This window comes from Phoxinus phoxinus, assembly GCF_949152265.1.
Source record: "Phoxinus phoxinus genome assembly, chromosome: 21".
NCBI lineage: Eukaryota > Metazoa > Chordata > Actinopteri > Cypriniformes > Leuciscidae > Phoxinus > Phoxinus phoxinus.
The window spans coordinates 12,232,524-12,253,545 of record NC_136896.1 but is presented as its reverse complement, the minus strand read 5'-3'; the positions used below and the strand labels follow the sequence as shown (position 1 = coordinate 12,253,545).

At 38.3% G+C, this 21,022-nt stretch overlaps 1 protein-coding gene across 1 annotated transcript; it reads left to right on the top strand.

Annotated features, from left to right (window-relative positions):
- Positions 1–1,535: 1,535 nt before the first annotated feature.
- Positions 1,536–8,475, top strand: meox1 (mesenchyme homeobox 1). Its single transcript, XM_079594789.1, has 3 exons — positions 1,536–2,738; positions 6,939–7,111; positions 7,736–8,475. The coding sequence occupies exons 1-3, from the start codon at positions 2,273–2,275 to the stop codon at positions 7,856–7,858; spliced, it is 762 nt and encodes a 253-aa protein (XP_079450915.1). The 5' UTR covers positions 1,536–2,272; the 3' UTR covers positions 7,859–8,475.
- The last annotated feature ends 12,547 nt before the right edge of the window (positions 8,476–21,022 follow it).

Here is a 21,022-nt window from a genome sequence, read left to right as displayed (position 1 = left end):
TAGGACTCTCTTTCATCCTTCTTATTCTCTCTGGTGTCATGAAGATGGATCAAATGAAAACACAAAAACACCCTCTTTGCCCCCAACCTGCCCTGGCCGACTGACGGCAACAGGTTTAAGCATGGACCAGTGACTCAAAATGTGCGTGGACTGACACACACACACACACACACACACACACACACACACACAGAAAGAAAACGTAAAACTCTCGCACAGATGGCCCATCTAAACGCAAATGCTGTCTAACCCCAGCCCCCTGTGGTCATGGTAGGGACCAGATTGCCAGTAAAGAGGTGGATGCTTCATGGCTCAGCTATTTGCTGGGTAAAGGGAAAGGATTGCAGTCTTACCTCAGACCTTTTAAAGATTACGTTGCTTTAGTTTGGGGTGAAGGCTGTGCTATTCACAAATGTCTGGATCACACAAAGGACAAAGCAAAGCAACAATAAAAATAACCACAGACCACAGTTCTTAGAAATGCAACTGAACATGTTTGCTTTCCATCACTTGTTATACAGACCGCGTAGAGAGAGAAAGCTCGAGATTCCAACCTCAACCACATTGAAATGTCAAGTGAAATCTGTTAAATGGAGTGCTTGCCAGAGCAAACGCATGACTAGAATACAGGAGAAATGACTTCACATTTGGATCATACACTGCTTGCATGATTGCAAACAATATGTATGGATGGCAGTGACTCATTTATATGAAACCAAGCATGTCATTGTTTAAAATATACATTTCTGACTTTTGTTTCCAATCTGAAACATGAATTTAGAAATATAATGATTATTGCTCTTTTTAAAGTATAAATTATATGTTGACACTTTAATAATATAATATAATTGGTATACTGTTCAAAAGTTTGGGGTCAGTAAGACTCTTTTTAAAGAAATGAATATATATTTTATTCAGCAAAGACACAAAGTGATCAAAAGTGAGAGTAAAAATTATTTCTATTTCAAATAAATGTTGTCTTTTGGACTTTCTATTCATATCCTGAAAAAAATGTATCACTGTTTCCGAAAAAAATAAAATTTTCAACATTTCTAATAATAATAAATATTTTTTTGAGCCCCAAATCAGCATATTATAATTATTTTTGAAGGATCATGTGACACTGAAGACTGTAGTAATGATGCTGGAACTTCATTTTTGCAATCACAGGAATAAAATAGATTTCAATCTATGAAATCAGAGTACAGTTATTTTAAGTTGTCACAATATTACTGTTTTTACAGTATTTTTGATCAAATAAATGCAGTCTTGATGAGCGAATAAGACATATTTAAAAATAACAATATATAAAACGTAATTTTGTAAATTGATTTGTAAATAAATTAATAGCTGATCATCATTATTCAAACATTATCATATGGTTCTGTTTACGTGCAGTTTACACAGCATTTTTAAAATGAGCCATGTTTTATTTATCATATGAATTATTCAGTCAATTAAGACGCTAATGAGTTCAGACTAATTTGGTGTTAAATTGAATGACAGCATGTTTGTGTGTTTGTTCTAGAGCTTGTGCGCACCTGAGGTGTTGAGGAAAGCACCGCTTAAGTCAGTGTGAGAGAAATCCCTGGCTGTGTCCACAGTCGCCACACACATCCACAACACAGACTACGCCAGGGCAAAGCGCGGCCAGTACTGAGTGGTTCCCACCAAAAAATTTTTAAAAAATTAAAATGGGGGTATTGGGGATAAAAGAAGCTAAAAAGGATCCGGTCAACTTTCCTGTGTGGGTGTTCATTTTATATTTTACAGACAATGTTCCTTTAAAAGCCAGCACCTGGAAATCCCATTAGATGTGCATATAAAATCCCCCATGATTAATAGTATATGAGGCAGGGCTGGGTTGGGGGGTACCAACATGTGGACCGCAGGACTCCTCCTCTGCAAGCTCACGTTACACTCCATAAACTTGCTACTCTTTCCCACCTAAGCGTTTAAAAAGGAGGAGGGACTGCTTGTCAGGAATGCCTCAGAACTGTGAAAAGAGCTTGTAGAGCTGAGAGTGGATGTAGTGGGTCAGCCTGAAAGCTGAATGAGAGACAGAGAGCGTGTGAGCTGATGTGTTACACCAGAGTGGCCGCTGTAGGAAGGTGTCTGCTTTCATACTTCTGCTTACTGGTTTTTGCAAAGGTGGACTTTGAGGTGTTTGTGTGCACATGCTGCTGAAGTGGATATTTCCCAGGTTGACTTGCACCAAACCCAAAAAGCTGCATCTCTGAGGACACCTACTCTGTGCTGCGTGCTCTTCGGCATGGATCAGCCAGCCAGCAGTTGCATGCGGAGCCCTCACACGGGCGGCGCTCTTTGGGGTTGCGTCAGGAGCCCTCATTCGGGAGGGTCCGGGGCCGGGCTGCAGCCCTACCAGCAGGCCCCATTCGCCCTGCACCAGAAGCACGATTTCCTGGCCTACACGGACTTCTCCAGCTCCTGCCTGGTGCCGGCGCCGCACACTTATCCTCGCGAGGACAGACTGTATCCGGAGACGCACGGCGGGTACCAGCGGACGGAGTGGCAGTTCTCTCCCTGTGAGCCCAGAGGCAGGGGGCAGGAGCCGTGCCAGGGGGCGGCAGAAGCAGCGGGAGCTGAAATGGACAGTGAAGGGGGACACAGGCTGCCTGGAGCAGTCACAGCATGTCTAGAAGGAGAGTATTCACCTCAAAGTGTGCCAGCGGTCGACACAGAGAAAAAAAGCTCCAAGCGGAAAAGAGAAATCACAGGTGAGTCATTTAGGCAAGAGGGAATGAGATACGAGGTGATGGTTGAAGGGGTTTACATCCGGCTCGTTTGAACATTATCATTGCCTGTTCAGAAATTGTAGCACATTATGTAAAACATGTAAGATCTAAAATCAGTGTAAGGGTTGTTTGTGCTGAGAGTGTATCTGGTTAAACACACCATAGCTGTGGGGATAGTGAGATCAGAGTTTGTCCAAAAATTGAAATGATGTCATTATTTACTCACCTTCATGTCATTTCAAACCTGTATGACTTTCTTTCCTCTGCGGGACACACATAAATAGATATTTTTGAAAAATGTATTTGTTGGTATTATAAAAGTCAATAGGGGTCCAAAACAACACTGGACCCCACTGGCTTTCATTATATAGGCAAAAAACACTTTTTCAAACTATATTATTTTGTGTTTTACAGAATAAAGAAGGTTTTGGGTGACGAGGGTGAGGGTTTTGTTCTTTAAGGATATAATAGATGTTACTTCAGATATTCTATCTTTAACTCCTCAAAGCAAGCGTGCACATGAAGGATGACCCTTAACACATTATTCTGTTATTATTCTGCAGTTGTTTCCTTCAATTGTTGGAGGCTCTTAGGTAAAGTTCAGCTTTTAGTGTTTGCTGTTGTTTTCAAATAAACAGTTTGGCGGTTTTGACTTTCCGTAACATGTGTCACACTATCTCAACCCAGATCTGATTTTCTAAAACATTTATTTTGATTATAAAGATATATGAAAGTCAACTAAATATCAGATTTAATGGTAATGAACTGTTTATGAATCTCTATGTATTATTAATCTCATTAAGGCAATCTAATAGCACCTGGATCTTCTGTGTCCAGTATCAGAAGTGTCATATTACTGACATTTTTGATCATAGATCTTTTTTATTATTATTAAAATGACCTTTAGCACCGCAGTAGTATTCTGTGTATCAAAATGTAAGGTTTTGAGCCCATCTTTTGACTAAAATCCATATTCACCCTTTTTAATGTCTTACATTTTAGGTTTCCTTCAATAATGATGTCCAGAAATGATTAAATCTACATAATTTTAGTAATGAACACTCTCCTTACTTGCAATTTCACACTATTCGGAAAGGAGGAAAAGTGAACCTCAGTGTTTGTGGCACATCTGGTGCATTAATTTAATCTCTCAGCCTTTCTGTGGAAAATGAGACAGCTTTGCTTTTCTGGGATGAAGGAAAATAATCTCTTCTCCAATAGTCTTTTGCATAGCATTGGCCAAAACAGCAAGACAATATACATTTTATGAGTGGCGTTTAAAAATGATTCGCTCAAATCCATCACCAGGCCCTCTACAACAATGCATCCAGGCCTCATAGTCTAATGTGGGGAATAAATATACGCTTTCCTTCTCTGTGTTACCTTAATGTAACCCTACATCACTTGCGGTCGAAACAAGCCAGACCACGTCTGTAATATAACTTTGCCTGCTATCCCACTTCTACATTCTTATCCATTGACATTTTCCTGTCGTTAAGCAGTAACAGGATCTCCACAGAACACATTCTCCATTTGACTGGAGAGAAATTCACCATCATGAAAATATTCATCACTGAGGCTGAGGCTTAAGCGCGCATTAATGTGACAGAATTTGTTGTAAAATGTAGGGGTAAATTACTGAACGACACAAGGTGTGAAAGGTTTGGCTATATGATAATGAAATCTGGTAGTGATTATGGTTTCACCAGGTTTTTTTTTTTTTTTTTACCTGAAATGACAAGCAGACACTCATGATTGCATGAAATTGTAAACAGATGTGATATTTGCTCCCAAAATGAATTCTGAATCACGAAGGATGTGCTCATCATTTTTGTTTTTCTTACATCACAAGTCTGCCGTTTACTTCAGTTTAGGGATGTAGAAGATAGAAGTCTTAGAAGTCTTAAGTAGAAGATAATTTAATAATATGAACTGAGCAAACTTTTTACACATATATAGGCCTATATATATAATGTATCAAACATACATTCACTGCTATTCAAAAGTTTGGGATCGGTAAGATTTTTAATATTTTTAAAAGAAGTCTCTTATGCTCACCAAGGCTGCATTTATTTGATAAAAAAAAAGAAATAAATAAAAAACAGAAATATTGTGAAATATTATTACAATTTAAAATGACTATTTTCTATTTTAATATATTTTAAATTTGATGTATTCATCTGTGATGCAAAGCTGAATTTTTAGCATGATTACTCCAGTCTTCAGTGTCACATGATCCTTCAGAAATCATTCTAATATGCTAATTTGATGCCCCAAAAAAAACATTCATTATAATTATCAATGTTGAAAACAATTGTGGACAATTTTTGTTTCAGGATTCTTTGATGAATACATGAAGTTCAAAAGAACAGCATTTGTCTGATTTAAAAGCTTTTATAACATTATAAACTACCGTTCAAAAGTTTGGGGGTCAGTAAGGGGGGGGGGGGATTTCTATTTCAAATAAATTAAATAGAACTGTCTATTCATCGAAGAATCCTGAAACAAAAATAGTCCACAACTATTTTTAACATTAATAATGCATGTTTTAGCATAGTTTTTAGCATCAAATTAGCATATTACAATGATTTCTGAGGTAAAGATGCTAACAATTCAGCTTTGCATCACAGGAATAAATTATATTTTAAAAAAATATTCAAAATAGAAAACAGTTATTTTAAATTGTCGTAATATTTAACAATATTAGGCTACCGTTTTTATTTTTTTTATTTTGAATCAAATATATGCAGAAAGTAATAATAAATATGAATATGTCTGAATGACATACTCATATTTCACTTTTTACTGCTCTTCTGTCAGTTGTCTTTTAAAGATCTAAGCATCAGCATGTGTTGAACAAGTTTACAGACAGCATTTTGACTGTTCCACTGTGTTTGGTAACCAATAAGCTTGTCAACTCATTTTGACTTAATTTGGACAAATGACTTTAGCGCCTTCTACATAAAATGCCAAATGCCCACCAGACACCCCACCGAGGGGAGGTTGCTCCCTAAATGTTTATGGGCTTTTGCTGGGGAAATTTATTGGAGTCTGTTTTTTTGGAGCACGCACATACCCACAGTGCCAGGTGTTTCTCCCCCAACCTGCCGCCACCTTTCCATTTACTACCCTCGGCAGTGCATTTAAATGAACAGGACTTTAATGACGATAATATCGCGCCTTCTAAAAGGAACAGAGGCTACAGGTTGCCATATGTGAGAAAGTACTTGTCTCACTTTCCCACTCACATCTGGCAGTTCAGTCCATTTCATAGTCTGGCCAGGATCTGGAGAACACAAAGCACGAATTCTCACATTGACAAATTAAAGTCATTTCACAGAAATTGCATCAGCTTTCTTTCAGTGCTACCGGTTCTAATATAATGTACAAGGGTTCACAAGGTTGGAATAACGAATTAAACTTACACAAATCTGTGTAACGTAAATCATCATCCTTGCTTATAACTCTTAAAAGAGTGCATTTTGAAAGAAAACATTTTTTTAGTGTCAGGGAATTATAGGACACAAACTCACACACACTCTTAGACTTCATTCAAGCCTTTGTTCTTTTGTTGGCGGATTTAACAATGTTCCGGTGAATTCCTTGCTAACTTGAGTCCTCTGTGGTCAGTTGCAGCCTCGACAACCCCCAAACTCCCAGCATGCTTTAACTGGGGCTCAAGCACCCTGTGATCTGAACTGAGCCCTGTGCAAATGTCTGCCCTGTGTGGCCCACAAAACGGCTTGTAACCATGTTTTAATGCAGACAGAGTTTTAAAGTTAACATGCATGAAAACACACACCGCTCCTGGGGGAACTGAACTTTAGTGTTGCGTTTGAGTTTATTCCTTTCTTGAAAGGAATAGTTGAAAATGCTGTCATCATTTACTCACTCTCATATCGTTCCAGAATCTGCATGCCCTTTTCTTCTTCTGTGGAACACATAAGAAGATATTTTGAAAACTGTTTTTGTCTGCATGATGACAGTCAATAGTGTCGAAAACTACACTGGACCTCATTGACTTTCATTGTAAGGCATTTTTCAAAATGTCTTCTTTTGTGTTCCACAGAAAACCACCGTTTTGTTTTGTTTTTAATTGTGAACTAACCCTTTAAGTAAACCTGTTACGAATGTTTGCCAAAACTAATGCTAACTAGTCTTATTTTCCTTTGTATCCTCCAGATATTCAGGACTCAAGTTTCAAGGCAGACTCGAACTGCAAGGCTAGAAAGGAACGAACAGCCTTTACCAAAGAGCAACTCCGAGAGCTGGAAGCCGAGTTTACCCACCACAACTACTTGACCCGCCTGCGACGCTACGAGATCGCTGTCAACCTTGACCTCACTGAGAGACAGGTACAATAGATACTTCGATTCATACTGATGGTATTTTTGGCTGAAAACAGCAAAGAAAACACTCATTCGTCAAGTCTAAATAAGTCCATGTGAAAAATGATTGACAATAACGACGCAGAGCCGTCATCCCATCAATCCCTGACTTCACTCTTCAGCGATTTCGGACTAGGCTGTTTTTTTTTTTAGTTAAGCTCAGACCACACTTAGCTTGGTCCTTGATGGTTTTCCCAGGCCCAATCCCAATCACATGCCAGATCCCAGCACAACTCTGGGCTTCTCCCGAATCCCTTTGCAACTCTTTCTCCACTTTTTTTCCGATGCATCCTACAGATCTTGGCCGCCTGCCACACTTTGCTTTCAAAAATGAGTGGCAGACAGATTCAGTCGAGAAGGAGCATGTAAAAATAGTGTGGGAACAGATGGTCCATGTTCCTGTGTTTCCACGGGGAGAGAGATGCACAGGGGTCACAGACTTGAGTTCCTCAGAGCTTAGCCGTCAGAAATAATGTCACAAATCTCTTGATTTGCTGGCAGCAGAATTATCTCGAATCACTCAAGAGAGTGCACATTTATTCTCAAAATCATTTCCAGACAGTTTTAACGCATCAACGTTTTTATTCGCAGGTGAAAGTGTGGTTTCAGAACAGGCGGATGAAGTGGAAGAGAGTGAAAGGAGGACAGCCTGCATCTCCTCATGACCTTGAAGCAGATGAGATGGACTCGGCCGCCTCTCCCAGCTCTGAGTAAAACTCCGATCTAGACGTTTCCTCATATTTACAGTCACCCAACTCACCCTGGCGATACGCACAACCTCCAATTTTCACTAGTCCTTCCACGTATCCCGTTACACTGCTTCATGGACAAAAGCGTCCGTGCTTCCTGTTGCTCTCTTCGCTCAGATGACTAATTATCAACAGAGCTTCAACAGCTTGGAAGCACCATCCACTTTCAGTCCACATGTTTCACTTTCATTCATAAACAGATCGAGTGAAATCAGAGGCCAATAAAAACCCAATTACTCATGTGTAAAAACAATTTATATTAACTGTTCAAGCCCCGGTTTAATAGCTTTGACCTCGAGCCATGACGACATGATGTAGGTCTTTCACACTGTGGTGGTGGTGCCTAAAGCCTGATCAGAACCACCTGTGAAGCTCCACAGATAGACGGACAGTCTTAGGATCACGCCAAACCCCCAAAGCGGCGATATCACATGTCTTTATTTTTACCCTAAACGGTGTTGTCAGGTTGCTCTTAGAATAAACCATTTCCCCTTTTTTGTACCTTTCTTTTTTTATATATATGAAATGAATAAAGCACAGATGTTACTTAAAAATGAGAAAAAAAAATCAATAAATCTGAAAACTAAGAAAAACCTAATTGTGTTTTTTTTCCTTCAGATCTCCTTTGAATTGCAATACTAATGATTTTATACTGACACCTGCTGGCGTGGAGGTTTCTTTATGCAAAAGCAAATGTAAATCTAATCAACACAAATCAATTCTATGTGATTTTTAAACGACTTGCATGACATAAATACATTTGAGATAGATTTAATATCCAGGATGGGTTGTTTCATACTTATAAAAGGTATAGTTCACCCAGATAATCTGTCGTCATTGACACAAAGATAGTCTGAAGAATGTTTCAACTGTTTTTGTCCATGAAATAAAAGTCAAATAGGGTCCAAAGGAATGTGTATCAATAGAACTGTTTTAACAAAAAAGAAGGAAAATAATACAGGATTGGAATAACATGAGGGTGAGCGAAGACCTATTTCAGTGAACTACTCTTTTAAGCATATTGATCATCTTCCAGAATGCTCTCAAAGCTCTGATGAAAGTAGTGTTTGGGATCGACTCTCTTGGACCTAAAGTTTTGACGGAAGCATCTGGATGGGCCGAAAAATCAATTTTTACCAGAACTCAGACCAGCCCACGCGGGGACCAGTCGCACCAGAAGTCTGGAGAGTGACCGCTGCTGTAGTGCTGCATGTGGAGAATAATAGGTGGGTAGGAGTGAAGAGATGACTTCTCAAGTACAGGATGTTGTTGTAGCAGGTAGCCAGTCATCCAATTTCCTGCTTCCCAAAGAAAACAGTGGTAAAGCATCCAAGGTCCAGGGACGCACAATGGTGGGCCTATACTCTGGCTGGCTGGCCAGCCAAACAAAGACTGGAGAGGTGAGTGGCCTGTGAGGTGGAGGTGCAGGAATAGTTCCATACACACCCATGATGGGGTTAAGTCCCGCAGTGTTGCTGACCCTGTTCAGCCACAGCTTGCTTTCCACCATTACATGCAGTATTATTGCTTTTCTAGTAATGACTATGAAAATAAGCCTTGTGTATAAACTTAATTATGATATTAGAACCCCTAATAAAAGCGCACTGCAGTGGTCCATTTACACATGTGACGTTTACTAAAATAAACACAGTAGGGGATTTATTCTTAAAGACACATGCAGGTACACTCTATTTAAACAGAACCGTACCGTTTTGTTTAATTTTGGCCCCCCAAAAATAGCATGTTAAGTAACGTGATCTTGAGTACTCGCACTCGTTTGCCCGGTGACTTCATTTAGACGAGGATTCTCTAGAGGTAAAACGGAGAGCGGAAAAGAGACAGATGGAAGAGAAAGTCTGGCCTACTGAACAGGATGAACACTCACAGCTCAGCTCAGACTGACAGTTAACTAAAGAAACCAGAAGACAAAGCGGGGCAGCTTCATCATTCTGTGGCTCGGCTCACAATGATGAATGCACATTTCACAGAGACAGTTTTTGATTTGTCAATTCAACCTTTTGTGGCCAGCAAAACAAAGAGAGACAAAAAAAATACATGTTTGTAAAAAAACGTTTGCAATGCAACATAAGGTAACATTTTTGCAGTTTGACTCAGATGCAATAGAAACACATAAAGAGGCTGTTTGGCATACTCAAGGGTGTTTTGAGGGGTGGGTGGGGGTGTGATGGATAGCTGGAGGTGTGCAGGTCAGATCCATGAGACGGCTGCAGAATTAAAGCGTGGCTCGCTGGCCTTGCTTCAGTGCTGTGGTCCATCTGTATGGTGTTATTGTTTACTGAGGCAACATTTCACTCTGACATCAAAGCTTCATGACCCTTCACACAGCTCAGCTATGCAGCCACCAGCCATGCCAAACCACAGTTTATATTACTACACTTTATATATATTTGTTGTTGTTTTTTTCATTGGGAAAAGTATATATCGTGTTCTATGTTACATTGTAAAGCACTTTGGTCAACTTCTGTTATTTTAACTGTGCTGTATAAATAAAGTCGCTATTGCTATAGCTATTTTCAAATTATTTCCAGTGCATTTCTTTGGCAGATAGATAATTTTTTAAGCATTAAAAAATTATACAAATCAAAACCAAATAACATAAAATTACTTACTTTGAAGATGAAAATTACACAATGTTATTTACCGCTGATCTACAAAATACAGGCTAAGTGGGAGTAATAATCAATCTATTTTATCCAGTATTGTCAGATTATGCAGGATGCTTTTTAACAACTTTTTCCTTTTCTTTTTCCAGTTTATTTTATTATTTATGCAAGCACGCCCATTAAACACATCATACCCTTTAATTAAATTAATAAATCTTTCATATACTTGCTTTTATTGTGATCAAGTGATCATTCATTATTTATGTAACTTTATTTCAATGGTCCACTTTAGACATTCTATTAACTATAAGTAAACATGTCAACTGACTCTCATTAGAGAATCAGTAGACTTAATATCTGCTTAAAGGTGAACTATGCAGGTTTTTTACCTTAACTGAACAGCTTCGGAGTCATTGGAATTACTTTTTTCGGACTGAATGGTGGTCGTCTCGCACCCCCCTATCGCCTGTGACCGGAAGAACCACCCTTGCAACTTTGGGTCGGCGGGCCGCTGGCCGGCGCGTCAGAAAGTATCGCGTGATATCAGGTCTCGCGATGTAACGGATTGCTTTACGGCAAAAAAATCTGCTAAAATTATGTCATTAATGCGCTCCCCCACGCTGTTCGAACCCGAATGAAGAAGACGTTGTAAAGAATGTCCCATCTGCTTTGATGTCGTTGATCTACTAGCCTCTGGTATCTGAGAGTCACCATTGAGTTTTTCGACAGTGTTGTCAAATATCTATTCCGAAGCTGTAGGGGGAGCTCTATGGAGAAACCTGTGAGCTAAAAGCGAGAATACAGCGAAGAAATTCCCGAAACTGCTTAGCCCTGCTTTAATATCTCATAATATCTGCTAACACGTTATTTTGATGCTCCTCAAACAGACTTTCCTAATTATTTTATTTACTTATTTGTTTGTTTGTGCTATTAGAGCCATCATCACACCTCAAAAATCTTCACGAGATTTATTAATCACTAGTGATTAGCTGAATTAAATTTTTTTTTTAGATCTTAGATAGATAGATACCATAGATAGATACCGTGGATAGATAGGTAGACAGACAGACCATATTTTGCTCTTACATTCTTTGATAACCTCCAGTCACACAGCAGCACAGAGGAACAGGATGGCTGTTCTTTATCAACCCACTGGGCACTGAAGAAACAATAAAACGAGTCTGCAGTTCTTCTCTCTCTTAATGTCCTAGACATAGCCATCTTTACACTATTGTCTTCAGACACCCTGCACATTTCTGTCTGATTTTTGCTCTCTTGTCCAGGGAAGAAACTGCTGGGAAGGAGGGGAGGAAGAAACAGAGGAAATGTGTGATTGCTTCCGCACATCCTCCCAAGACAGTACTTCCACTGGAGAGAAAAAAGTCAAAGAAAAATGCATGTTCAGGTGTGTGTACATGTGCGTATGTGTGTGTGTGTGAGAATCTTTTGAAACAGCTTCTATTTAGAGGATGTGGTCAGCGAAGATCCGCGCCCCCCAAATGATTAGTGATCCCCTCAGGAGAAATAAATCTCACAGTTTCATTGCACAATCATTCAAGATGGGCCGGAGCTGCGCAGCACAGTTTTAAATTATGCAGGACTTCCTGCCATGTTCCTTTGACAGCTCTTATAACCCAAAGTAGAGAGGAAATTTTGTTCTACTAAATTATGAATCTACTAAAAATAATCTCTTTTGTTGTTTGTCAGTAGTTTGGACCTCACTAAAGGAAAGAAATAGGACAGGACCTGGCCACAGCGCACCATGAGTGGAACATGAAAATCACAGCTTGACCCATCTGTAGAAAATGTGAAATTGTAAAAGCATTGTGTTAAAAGTGGAAAAATATGGAGTACCATCACTCTCATAAAAAAAGGTACAAAAGCTGGCACTTGGCCAGTACCTTTTCAAAAGGTACACTTTGTACCCAAAGGGTGCACTGGTACCTTAAAGGTACATTAGTACCTAAAGTGTACATATTAGTATCTAAAAGGAACAAAAGTGTACCTTTAAAAAAAAAAAAAAAGACCTGACACTGAGAAAATAATACAAATAAATTTATGACAACACTTCCCCGCCATTGACGGAATTTACCAGCAATTCCTGTTTTCACTGTTATATTGTGGAGGCGCTATTACGCAACTTCTAAATAAATACAGAATCTCGGATCAAAACACAGGCGAAGAAGAAGCAAAACAAGCAACAGAACATTGCTCATGCACATGCAAAATAATGTGAACATTAAACATTAAACAGTATATAAATGAAAACTGCCTAATGTTCCTGAATGAAATCTCGACCAGGACGAGGAACTGTGCAATCTTGATGGACTCGATCTACTCCACCTATATGTTTCGATCATCGTTCTGAACAGTCTTTGACAAAAACACATTTTTCTAAGCTTTTTGTTCAAAATGTTGCTATTTTTAATGAAACTTACCCACATTCAAGTGTTGATAAAAAAGAATGCATGAAGCTAGAACTCCTTTTAAATAGACTAGAGGTTCTGTACTTTCTTTTGATATATTGCATGTTCAGATATTCATTCAACAAAATATTCTGGCATGGGAAAGAGTTAACTATTTAATTTGAATGATCCTTCAGTAACAAATAGGCCTACCCATGTGCACATGGCGGCCAAAAGTCGAGCACAACAGTCGCTATCCATCAGCTGCTCTCTTTCAGTCTACCTCCTCCTGTCTCTCTCTCTCAGAGGTGTCTCAGTCGCCAGACAGCTCTTTACCAAACAAAAGAAGTCTTGTTTGATAGTTTCATTTGATCCGGTATCTGCCACAGAAGTTTAATACCCAATACAATTGATCCCGGCAGCTGAGGGAGCTGCCCCTGCGAGATGCATGGCTCAGTGAACCACAACCATCAGGACATGCTACACCAAACAATAGACCCTCTTACTACAGCAGACATATGATCAATAAAAGTTATTACCTCGTTTTTTATTGTCTCCAGTAAAAGATGATGTGGGATCAACTGGTACCTACAAAATATGTGAGGCTGATAGATTAAGAGACATAGCATACATTTCAACATTCCTCAGATTGTTCCTTAAAATTATTGCTATTTTATTCTACATCTGGTGCTTTTGAGTTCACCACTGGAAGTTCCAAACCTAAGGTCAAATCTAATTTAAATTAATGTTCATGATTTATTTATTATTATTGTTTTATATCTACTTATTGAGATGTCAAATATGCAGGTATTGTATTATATTTAACAATTGTTATGATATATTTTTATTATATTACTACTTTTTACAGCAATATTTTTTTTCAGGTAGTGCATGGAATTTATCACCCAATAAATAAAGTGTTACCACTGCATTTAGGGAAAAAATATAAATGTGCAAATCTCTATTTGTAACTTTATTGATGAATGATGGTACGATCAGTAAGAGATGATAGAAACCAAAATCTCTTGGAAGACTTGCTTGACTGTACAGGGTCTGTTGTGAGCATGTGTGTCTGTGTAAATGGGCACTGGAGGACCTCGTTCAGGGTCGGCTCACTCAACATCACTCAGCTCAAAACCATGGGAACACTTTGAGTAGGGGAAGTAAGCTTCATGCAAGAGCTCCATCTAAAAATAAAGCCACAGGAGCTTTAAGCACATGCAATTCAGACCAATAAGTCAATGTTTGGCTGTTTAGCATGATCCAAATAGACCCTGCTGGTAAGATGACGTCATTTTGACTTTCATTAATTACTCATGTGATTCCAAACCAGTAAAACTAATCCATATGAATTGAGCGGTTTAGTCAAAACTCGGTTGCTTTATATGATGTACAGATTGAATTTAGGCACATGTAAACATTGATTAGCGAACATAAACAGAAGCTCAACCGAACTTGATTGACACACGAGAACAAGCATTTTTTTTTTGCAGAAGCTCAAAAGTGCTGCTTAACACACGAGAATGAACCTCATTGGTTCTCGCACGTCACGAACATAATTGAGCTTCCGTTTATCATAACTGAGTTGATGAATGTTTAAATGTGAATAAAAGCCTAAATTCAATATGTTCATCATATACCTCTCAATTCATATTGAAAATAATTCCATATCTCTTTATGAACTTTTTGAGCGTCAAAGTCTCAGTTGCGTAGCTGTCGATGGAGGGACAGAAAGCACTCGGATTTCATCAAAAAGATGTCTGTTCCGAAGATGAACGAAAGTCTTACGGGCTTGGAACGACGTTTGTTTGATTATGTAAAATGAATTATATTTATGACCTTCAACTGTCACTTTCCTCTTATTTTTGAGAAATTAGAGACAAATGACATATTTCTACACATAAAAAAAGAGAAAAAAGTAAGGTTGAATCTATCCTTGATGCACTCAGTGGCTGTAATAAACCCATAGCAAGAGGGAATATCAACAAAAACGGTCTTCCATGATGAATACAAATGGTTATACAAAGATCACATGGGAAACATAATAGCGCAACCACATAATACCAAGACAACACAGAACCACGAGAACCAACAGAGAAACCTAATGACTTAAATATACAGAGATAATGAGGTAACTAAATAAACAACAGGTGAACATAATCAGCAATTAAGCTGCAAACAGAACTCTAATAGGGACAGGGAACACCACAACACAATGAAACTGAACAGATTGAAATTGTTACAATGCTTAAAACCTAGAATGATTGTTTTTATGGGTGTTTTTATTTAGCAATTTTAAATCAATCCAAAAAGCTCCCTAAATTTAAGAGTAATCCCCTTACTAAAACCGTGAACTATATACTAAAACTGCACTTGCCAGGTGCATTAATGAACATTTCAAACATGCTTTATATGTCCGACTGCATGAAAAATACTCTTTCTTATACTGTTCAAAATCAAATACTATCCTGTTCTGTTTTCAAGAGTTTTTAGCCATTTTGAAGTATTGAAGAATGTCAATTATAAACTTCATCTGCTCAACACACTCCCCTATTTCCCCTCTCCTAACCACCCCCACACTCAGACTTCATCTCCCATAAGGCCATGCAGGGGCGGGGGACTGGGGGTGGCGATGGCTGAGCTGTGGCGTGACAGGCTGGGATTTCTGGAGCCTTCATACTGTCTTTCATCAGCATGGTGCTCCTGGGCCCAGTGTTGGGTTTCAGTCCGAGTCTATGTCTGCGGCACGTGGGAGGAGGATTTCTAACACATGGATCCCGTTCCCAGCAAACAATGAAAGTCCTGTCGGTGCGCGCTCCCTCACCGGGACGGTATGAGTGTGATGTCACAGCACATGAGCCCACCCATTCTTCACTGGCTAAATCACAGACACGCATACACCAGCAGCACCACCACACTGAGCTGGCTCTAATTAACACCTGCTTTCACAAGCATGTTCCCCCTGGCCAGGGTAAGCTGTTTGGTCTGGGCAGGATTAGTGTGTGAGCAGTGGTAATGCCAGGCTTGTGTGTCTTGCTCACGTCTGTTGGATACTGAGCTGTATGGAGCAGACAAACAAAGCTCAAGTCTCAGACATAAGCGGCTGGAACTGGCCTTATGGGGGAACCTGCTTGGCCTGCTGCCTACCAGTTACTGACCGTGCCAAGCAGGCTGGCCAGTCCAGTTCTTTTATGAAAGAATTAACCCTTTTTTTAATGAGGACTAGGACAAGGGCTTTACATGTTTTTGTTTTCATTTTGTATTCCATTAGATTTTCATATGTAGTCATGAAACGCTAATATAGGTCCTTTACATGAAATCTACAAGCAATCACATCATCACCATGGCACAAGCTGTATTGGCTTCTGCTGATCCTGCAGCCAATGAGATTGCTTGCTCAACATTTCACCAGTCTGGTTACTAGTTTGCTGTAAATTAGTTCTGCAGATTCAACTGCTCAAGATAAGAACAGTCTTTTTAGTAAATGCTAAACAATGTTGCATGGTCTGCATTTGTCAATGAAACAAACATACACATAGTCAAAATCACGTTTGATGTTTTACAAGCTGCGTTGTGAGTGACAAACAGTGGATATAAGCCATATAAGCAAGTTAGCATGAGTATGCTTGAGTTAGCAGCAGCACTACATACACCTCTTCAAAATCAAGTTTGATGTTTTACAATGGATTTTTACAGTTTTATGAACTAACTAGCTAACCTTTTTACTAAATTTCACGAGTTCACACTTACAAATAAGTCAGATGGAATAAATGGTATGCATATTTGGCGTGCTGTCCAATGAGAGGGCTCCGGGCTCGGTATTCGGCCCGAACCCAGAGTACTCCCCCCGTATTGCTGGTTTAGGAAGTAACCAGGTGAGTGTGAGGAGACGGGGTGGTGGAGGGATGCTGAACGTTGGTGAGTCAAATGAGTATGTATATAGGTCTCCACTCATGCTGATTGGACAGAAATGTTGATTACTGATTGTTGACAGCTGGTTGGAATGATGTGATAATTGGATCAATTATTTGAACGTGCTCCCCCCGAACTTTGTTTATAAAACATAATTTGTTGATGTAGGTCAATGTTAATTAAAGGCACAATATGTAAGAATTTTGGATTATCCAAAAACCACTAAAACAATGTTGTATATTGTTGACTTGTACTTATATTACAACTAAATATTTTTAAATTCAAGAGAAATCAGCATTTTTAACCAGAGTAACGGCCCGTGTCATTGCGTCGCCTTTCAATGATGTCATACCCGTGTTACCCTCGATTTCCTGTTTTATTTTCATAGAAACAATGGAAACACCAAAGATGCTTTAATATATTATGTGTTTTATGAGACAGGTGAGCAACAGAAAACGAATCATTGTTTTATAGCTCAAAGTTAGTCTTATTGTTTGAACCTCCTAATTTACCGCGAGTAACATGTTTGTACCATGCCTTAGAGACAACACTATTTTGTCAAGTGACTATCATGGCATAATCAAAAAGAGCTTTATTTAAAGTAATAGCATTTTCTCCACCATACAATACATTTTTTTTTATTGCGTGCCATTTAGCAACACAAATAATCCAGATTTGATAGAGGATTTCGATCCCACAATCCCCCAGGCGTGTGAGAGTGTCGCTCAGCTTCTTTCACTCTGTGCCAGTGGACACATGCTGTTAGTTTTTTTGAAATTCAGCCAAATTTGATACGTACGTTCATCAAAATGAACTTCTTGTTTATAGAACTGCTGCATAAAATCAATAAAACCTTTCTGACATTCATTACAACAGCACTCATGTGACTTTTCTTAAATGTGATATGATAGCTGTGCGGCCATTTAAACACACAGCATATGTCAACATGGATTCTCATTAGTGATAATACCAACAGAAGCCTGACAACACAAGTAGCCTATGTTGTAAAAAGATCAACAAACAACATCTCAGTTTCACTTAAGACAACATAGTTGGGACTGTCCTCAGATTTCTCCTCTTTGAGAAAAACTATTCTAAACTCGTCTGAACAAATCTAATTAGTCTTTGGTCCCGTCCCATGAGCACACTATGATGGCTGCTTTCTCTGGCATCAGTCAGATACTTTCGTTTACTGGTCAGTGCCTCCTCTGGTATGAAATGAGATATCTGAGAACTTTGAGAACTTTTGGGAAAACAACAGGCAGAGGTCAGAGCAGAGTTCAAGGATTGAATGAGTCGCACTGAGGATTGTGTGCAGGAGGAAAGCGAGGCAAACCCACTGGGGCTCTGAGAATATACACACTGCATACTGCATGGAGGACGTACACATACACACGTTTGCCTCACATCTAAACTGGGACTTTCCATTGACTTATGCAGTTCTTAAAGTCACCATGAAAGCAAACCACAACAATCCAATTCAAGTCACGCCCTACTTTTTTTCTTGTACGAGAAGCCGTTTCACTCGGATATACGTCACAATATATCGCAACTTCCGTTTCATACAGACTTTAAATCTAGCCATTTATAATTTTTATAGACATATACAATTTATATAAACTATTTATAGTTTTGTCACATTTAACAATGTTTGGCAAAACTTTGCGGGCAAAATGCAGTCATTTCATTCAATCCATACAATCGTGAATTTCAAGCAAGGGCGAAACATTTCCCCTAGCAGATTTCGTAATAGTTATCGTTATGTGAACAGGCCTCGAAACTAAATTCATTATAGAGTGGTGTAGATGTCAGAACCGGGAAGTCTAATTCGCCGCTGGTTCCTTCAAGATTTTCCTATGGGGTTTTATACTGGGGTTTTTAAATTTATGAGAAAAATACTTTTTAAAGCCTGTGGTAAAAATAACTTGACGGTACTTTGACGTTTTGTTCTACAAAATAAATTACACACACAGATAGCAAAAACATAATTTTGAAGCAGTTATGTTCAATTTTGAAAACATACATTTTTAATAAGTAACTAGATAAAAACAAAACGTCACAAAACGTTACAAAACGTCAAAGTATCATTAATTTATGTTTACCACAGGCTTTATTTTACTCATCTATTGAACCCCATTATAAAACAGAACCAGCGTAGACTTCAGGTTCTGTCGTCATACCTGCACCACTCTATTCACAATCTATTTTAATGAATTTTATTTTTGGACAAAATTTTTAAAAGGAGATTTTTCATATTTTTTTGTCCCCAAAACTATAGCTACACTGTAAAAAATAATTCCGTAAAAAAACGGATAATGTACTGGCAGAAAATTACCAGGACATTTTCCGTTAAATTACGGACAGTTCCTTCACCTATAAAACGGAAAATTCTGTATATTAACAGTACATTTTCCGTACTATTAACGGATAATCCTTACACAGAAATTTCTATATTTATAGAAATTTTATAGCATATATTTTGGTAGCAAATAATTCAAGAACCATATATACAAATTGAACATGGTTTATTTTTGTACAAATATTCATGTAAACATTCTTAAATGCATTCAATGAGTAAAGATATATACATATATATGACAAATGAAACAATGTACAAAGACCCATTAAAAAGTGCTTGTATTGTGGAATAAGTTTAGACATTAAACAAACAAGAGACAGAATTAAAAAAAGAAAACATGAGCAGGTACTTCCACCAAATAGCTCACAAAATTCTTTGAAAAAAAAACTTAATTAACTGTGAAAGTCAAGATTCAAAACATTTTCAAATGCAATACAATACAAATACAATACAGAAAGAAAGAAACAAAAACAAATGGAATATGAATACAGGTCTTCTGCTTTTATCATTAAGACAGCTTGAGACTTAGTCAATAGTAGAGTGAAATGTTAGTGTTAATGCCATTTTTCTGTAAGAGAACACCATATTCCTTAGTTCACCCAAAAATTTAAATTCTCATTAATTACTCACGCTCATGTTGTTCCACACCCCACAAGACTTCCATTCGTCTCCATAACAAAAATTAAGATCTTTTTGAGGAAATCTGAGAGATTTCTGTCCCTCCATTGACATCTTACGCAACTACCAATTTCAAGGTTCAGAAAGGTATACAGACATAAATGTAATCCATGTGACTCCAGTGGTTTAACCTCAAATTTATGAAGTGGCACAAATGTTTTGTGTAAAGAAGAAAAATAGACATCTTTTCTCACAAAATATAGATCGCTGACACGATCACAAGAGCGCCACAATGCATGCGTGCTGCTGACCCAGCAGGGTGAGAATGCATGGGTGAGAACACAAGCCACTGAGATGCTCATGTGAATGTATCAAAATATTGTGACAAAAGACAATTTTTCCACACACAAAGCATTTGCATCGCTTTTTTGGGGGGGTTAAACCAATGAAAATACATAGATTACACCGTGTTCTAACTACACGCAACACACGATAAAAGGTATATTTTCCATGTCAATCTGAGTTTTTGTCCTAACCAGTGACACGTGACGATTCTATTTTAGAAACGGTTTCTATTTTTCTGCGACATTGCAGCTGGAACACTACAAAAAAAAACTGTCAACTCATTGTGAACAAACAAGTGTATTCTATGACAAAGATTGTTTCAGTCACTCAGTTGTTTAAATGGTGTAATATTTATTAATTTGATTATGTACTTATCAATTTCATTGTGACTGCTGTGCCAAGAGAACCTGTCTACACACTGTTCTGATTGGCTGTGGTTTTTAATTGTTTTTGTCGCTTTACATGGTCACGACGCATATGGTGTGGACAGAAAAATAACAATCTGGTTAGGACACCGTATTACTTTAATGATGTCTTTACTACCTTTCTGGAGCTTGAAAGTGGTAGTTGCATAAGCTGTCAACAGAGGAAGAGAAAGCTCTCAGGTTTCATTAAAAAATCTTAATTTTTGTTCTGAAGATGAACTAAAGTCTTGCAGGGTTGGAACATCAGCAGGGTGAGTAATAAATGACATTATTTTAATTTTGGAGTGAACAACTTGCGTGAAAAACTTTCATTCTTCGGTATGTTCAGTTAAAGGTCCATTTTGAGATTTGACAAAAGCTTAAAGGGATAGTTCACTTTGAAATACAATGTTGGTATGTTTTATCTTACCTGAAGTCCATCCAAGATGTCGGTGTCTTTGT

Excerpts from the sequence above, each read along its gene's own strand:
- meox1 (XM_079594789.1), top strand. The coding sequence starts at position 2,273 with ATGGATCAGCCAGCCAGCAGTTGCATGCGGAGCCCTCACACGGGCGGC. Across the intron at positions 2,739-6,938 it reads GCGGAAAAGAGAAATCACAG|ATATTCAGGACTCAAGTTTC; the intron begins GTGAGTCATTTA and ends TGTATCCTCCAG. Across the intron at positions 7,112-7,735 it reads TTGACCTCACTGAGAGACAG|GTGAAAGTGTGGTTTCAGAA; the intron begins GTACAATAGATA and ends TTTTATTCGCAG.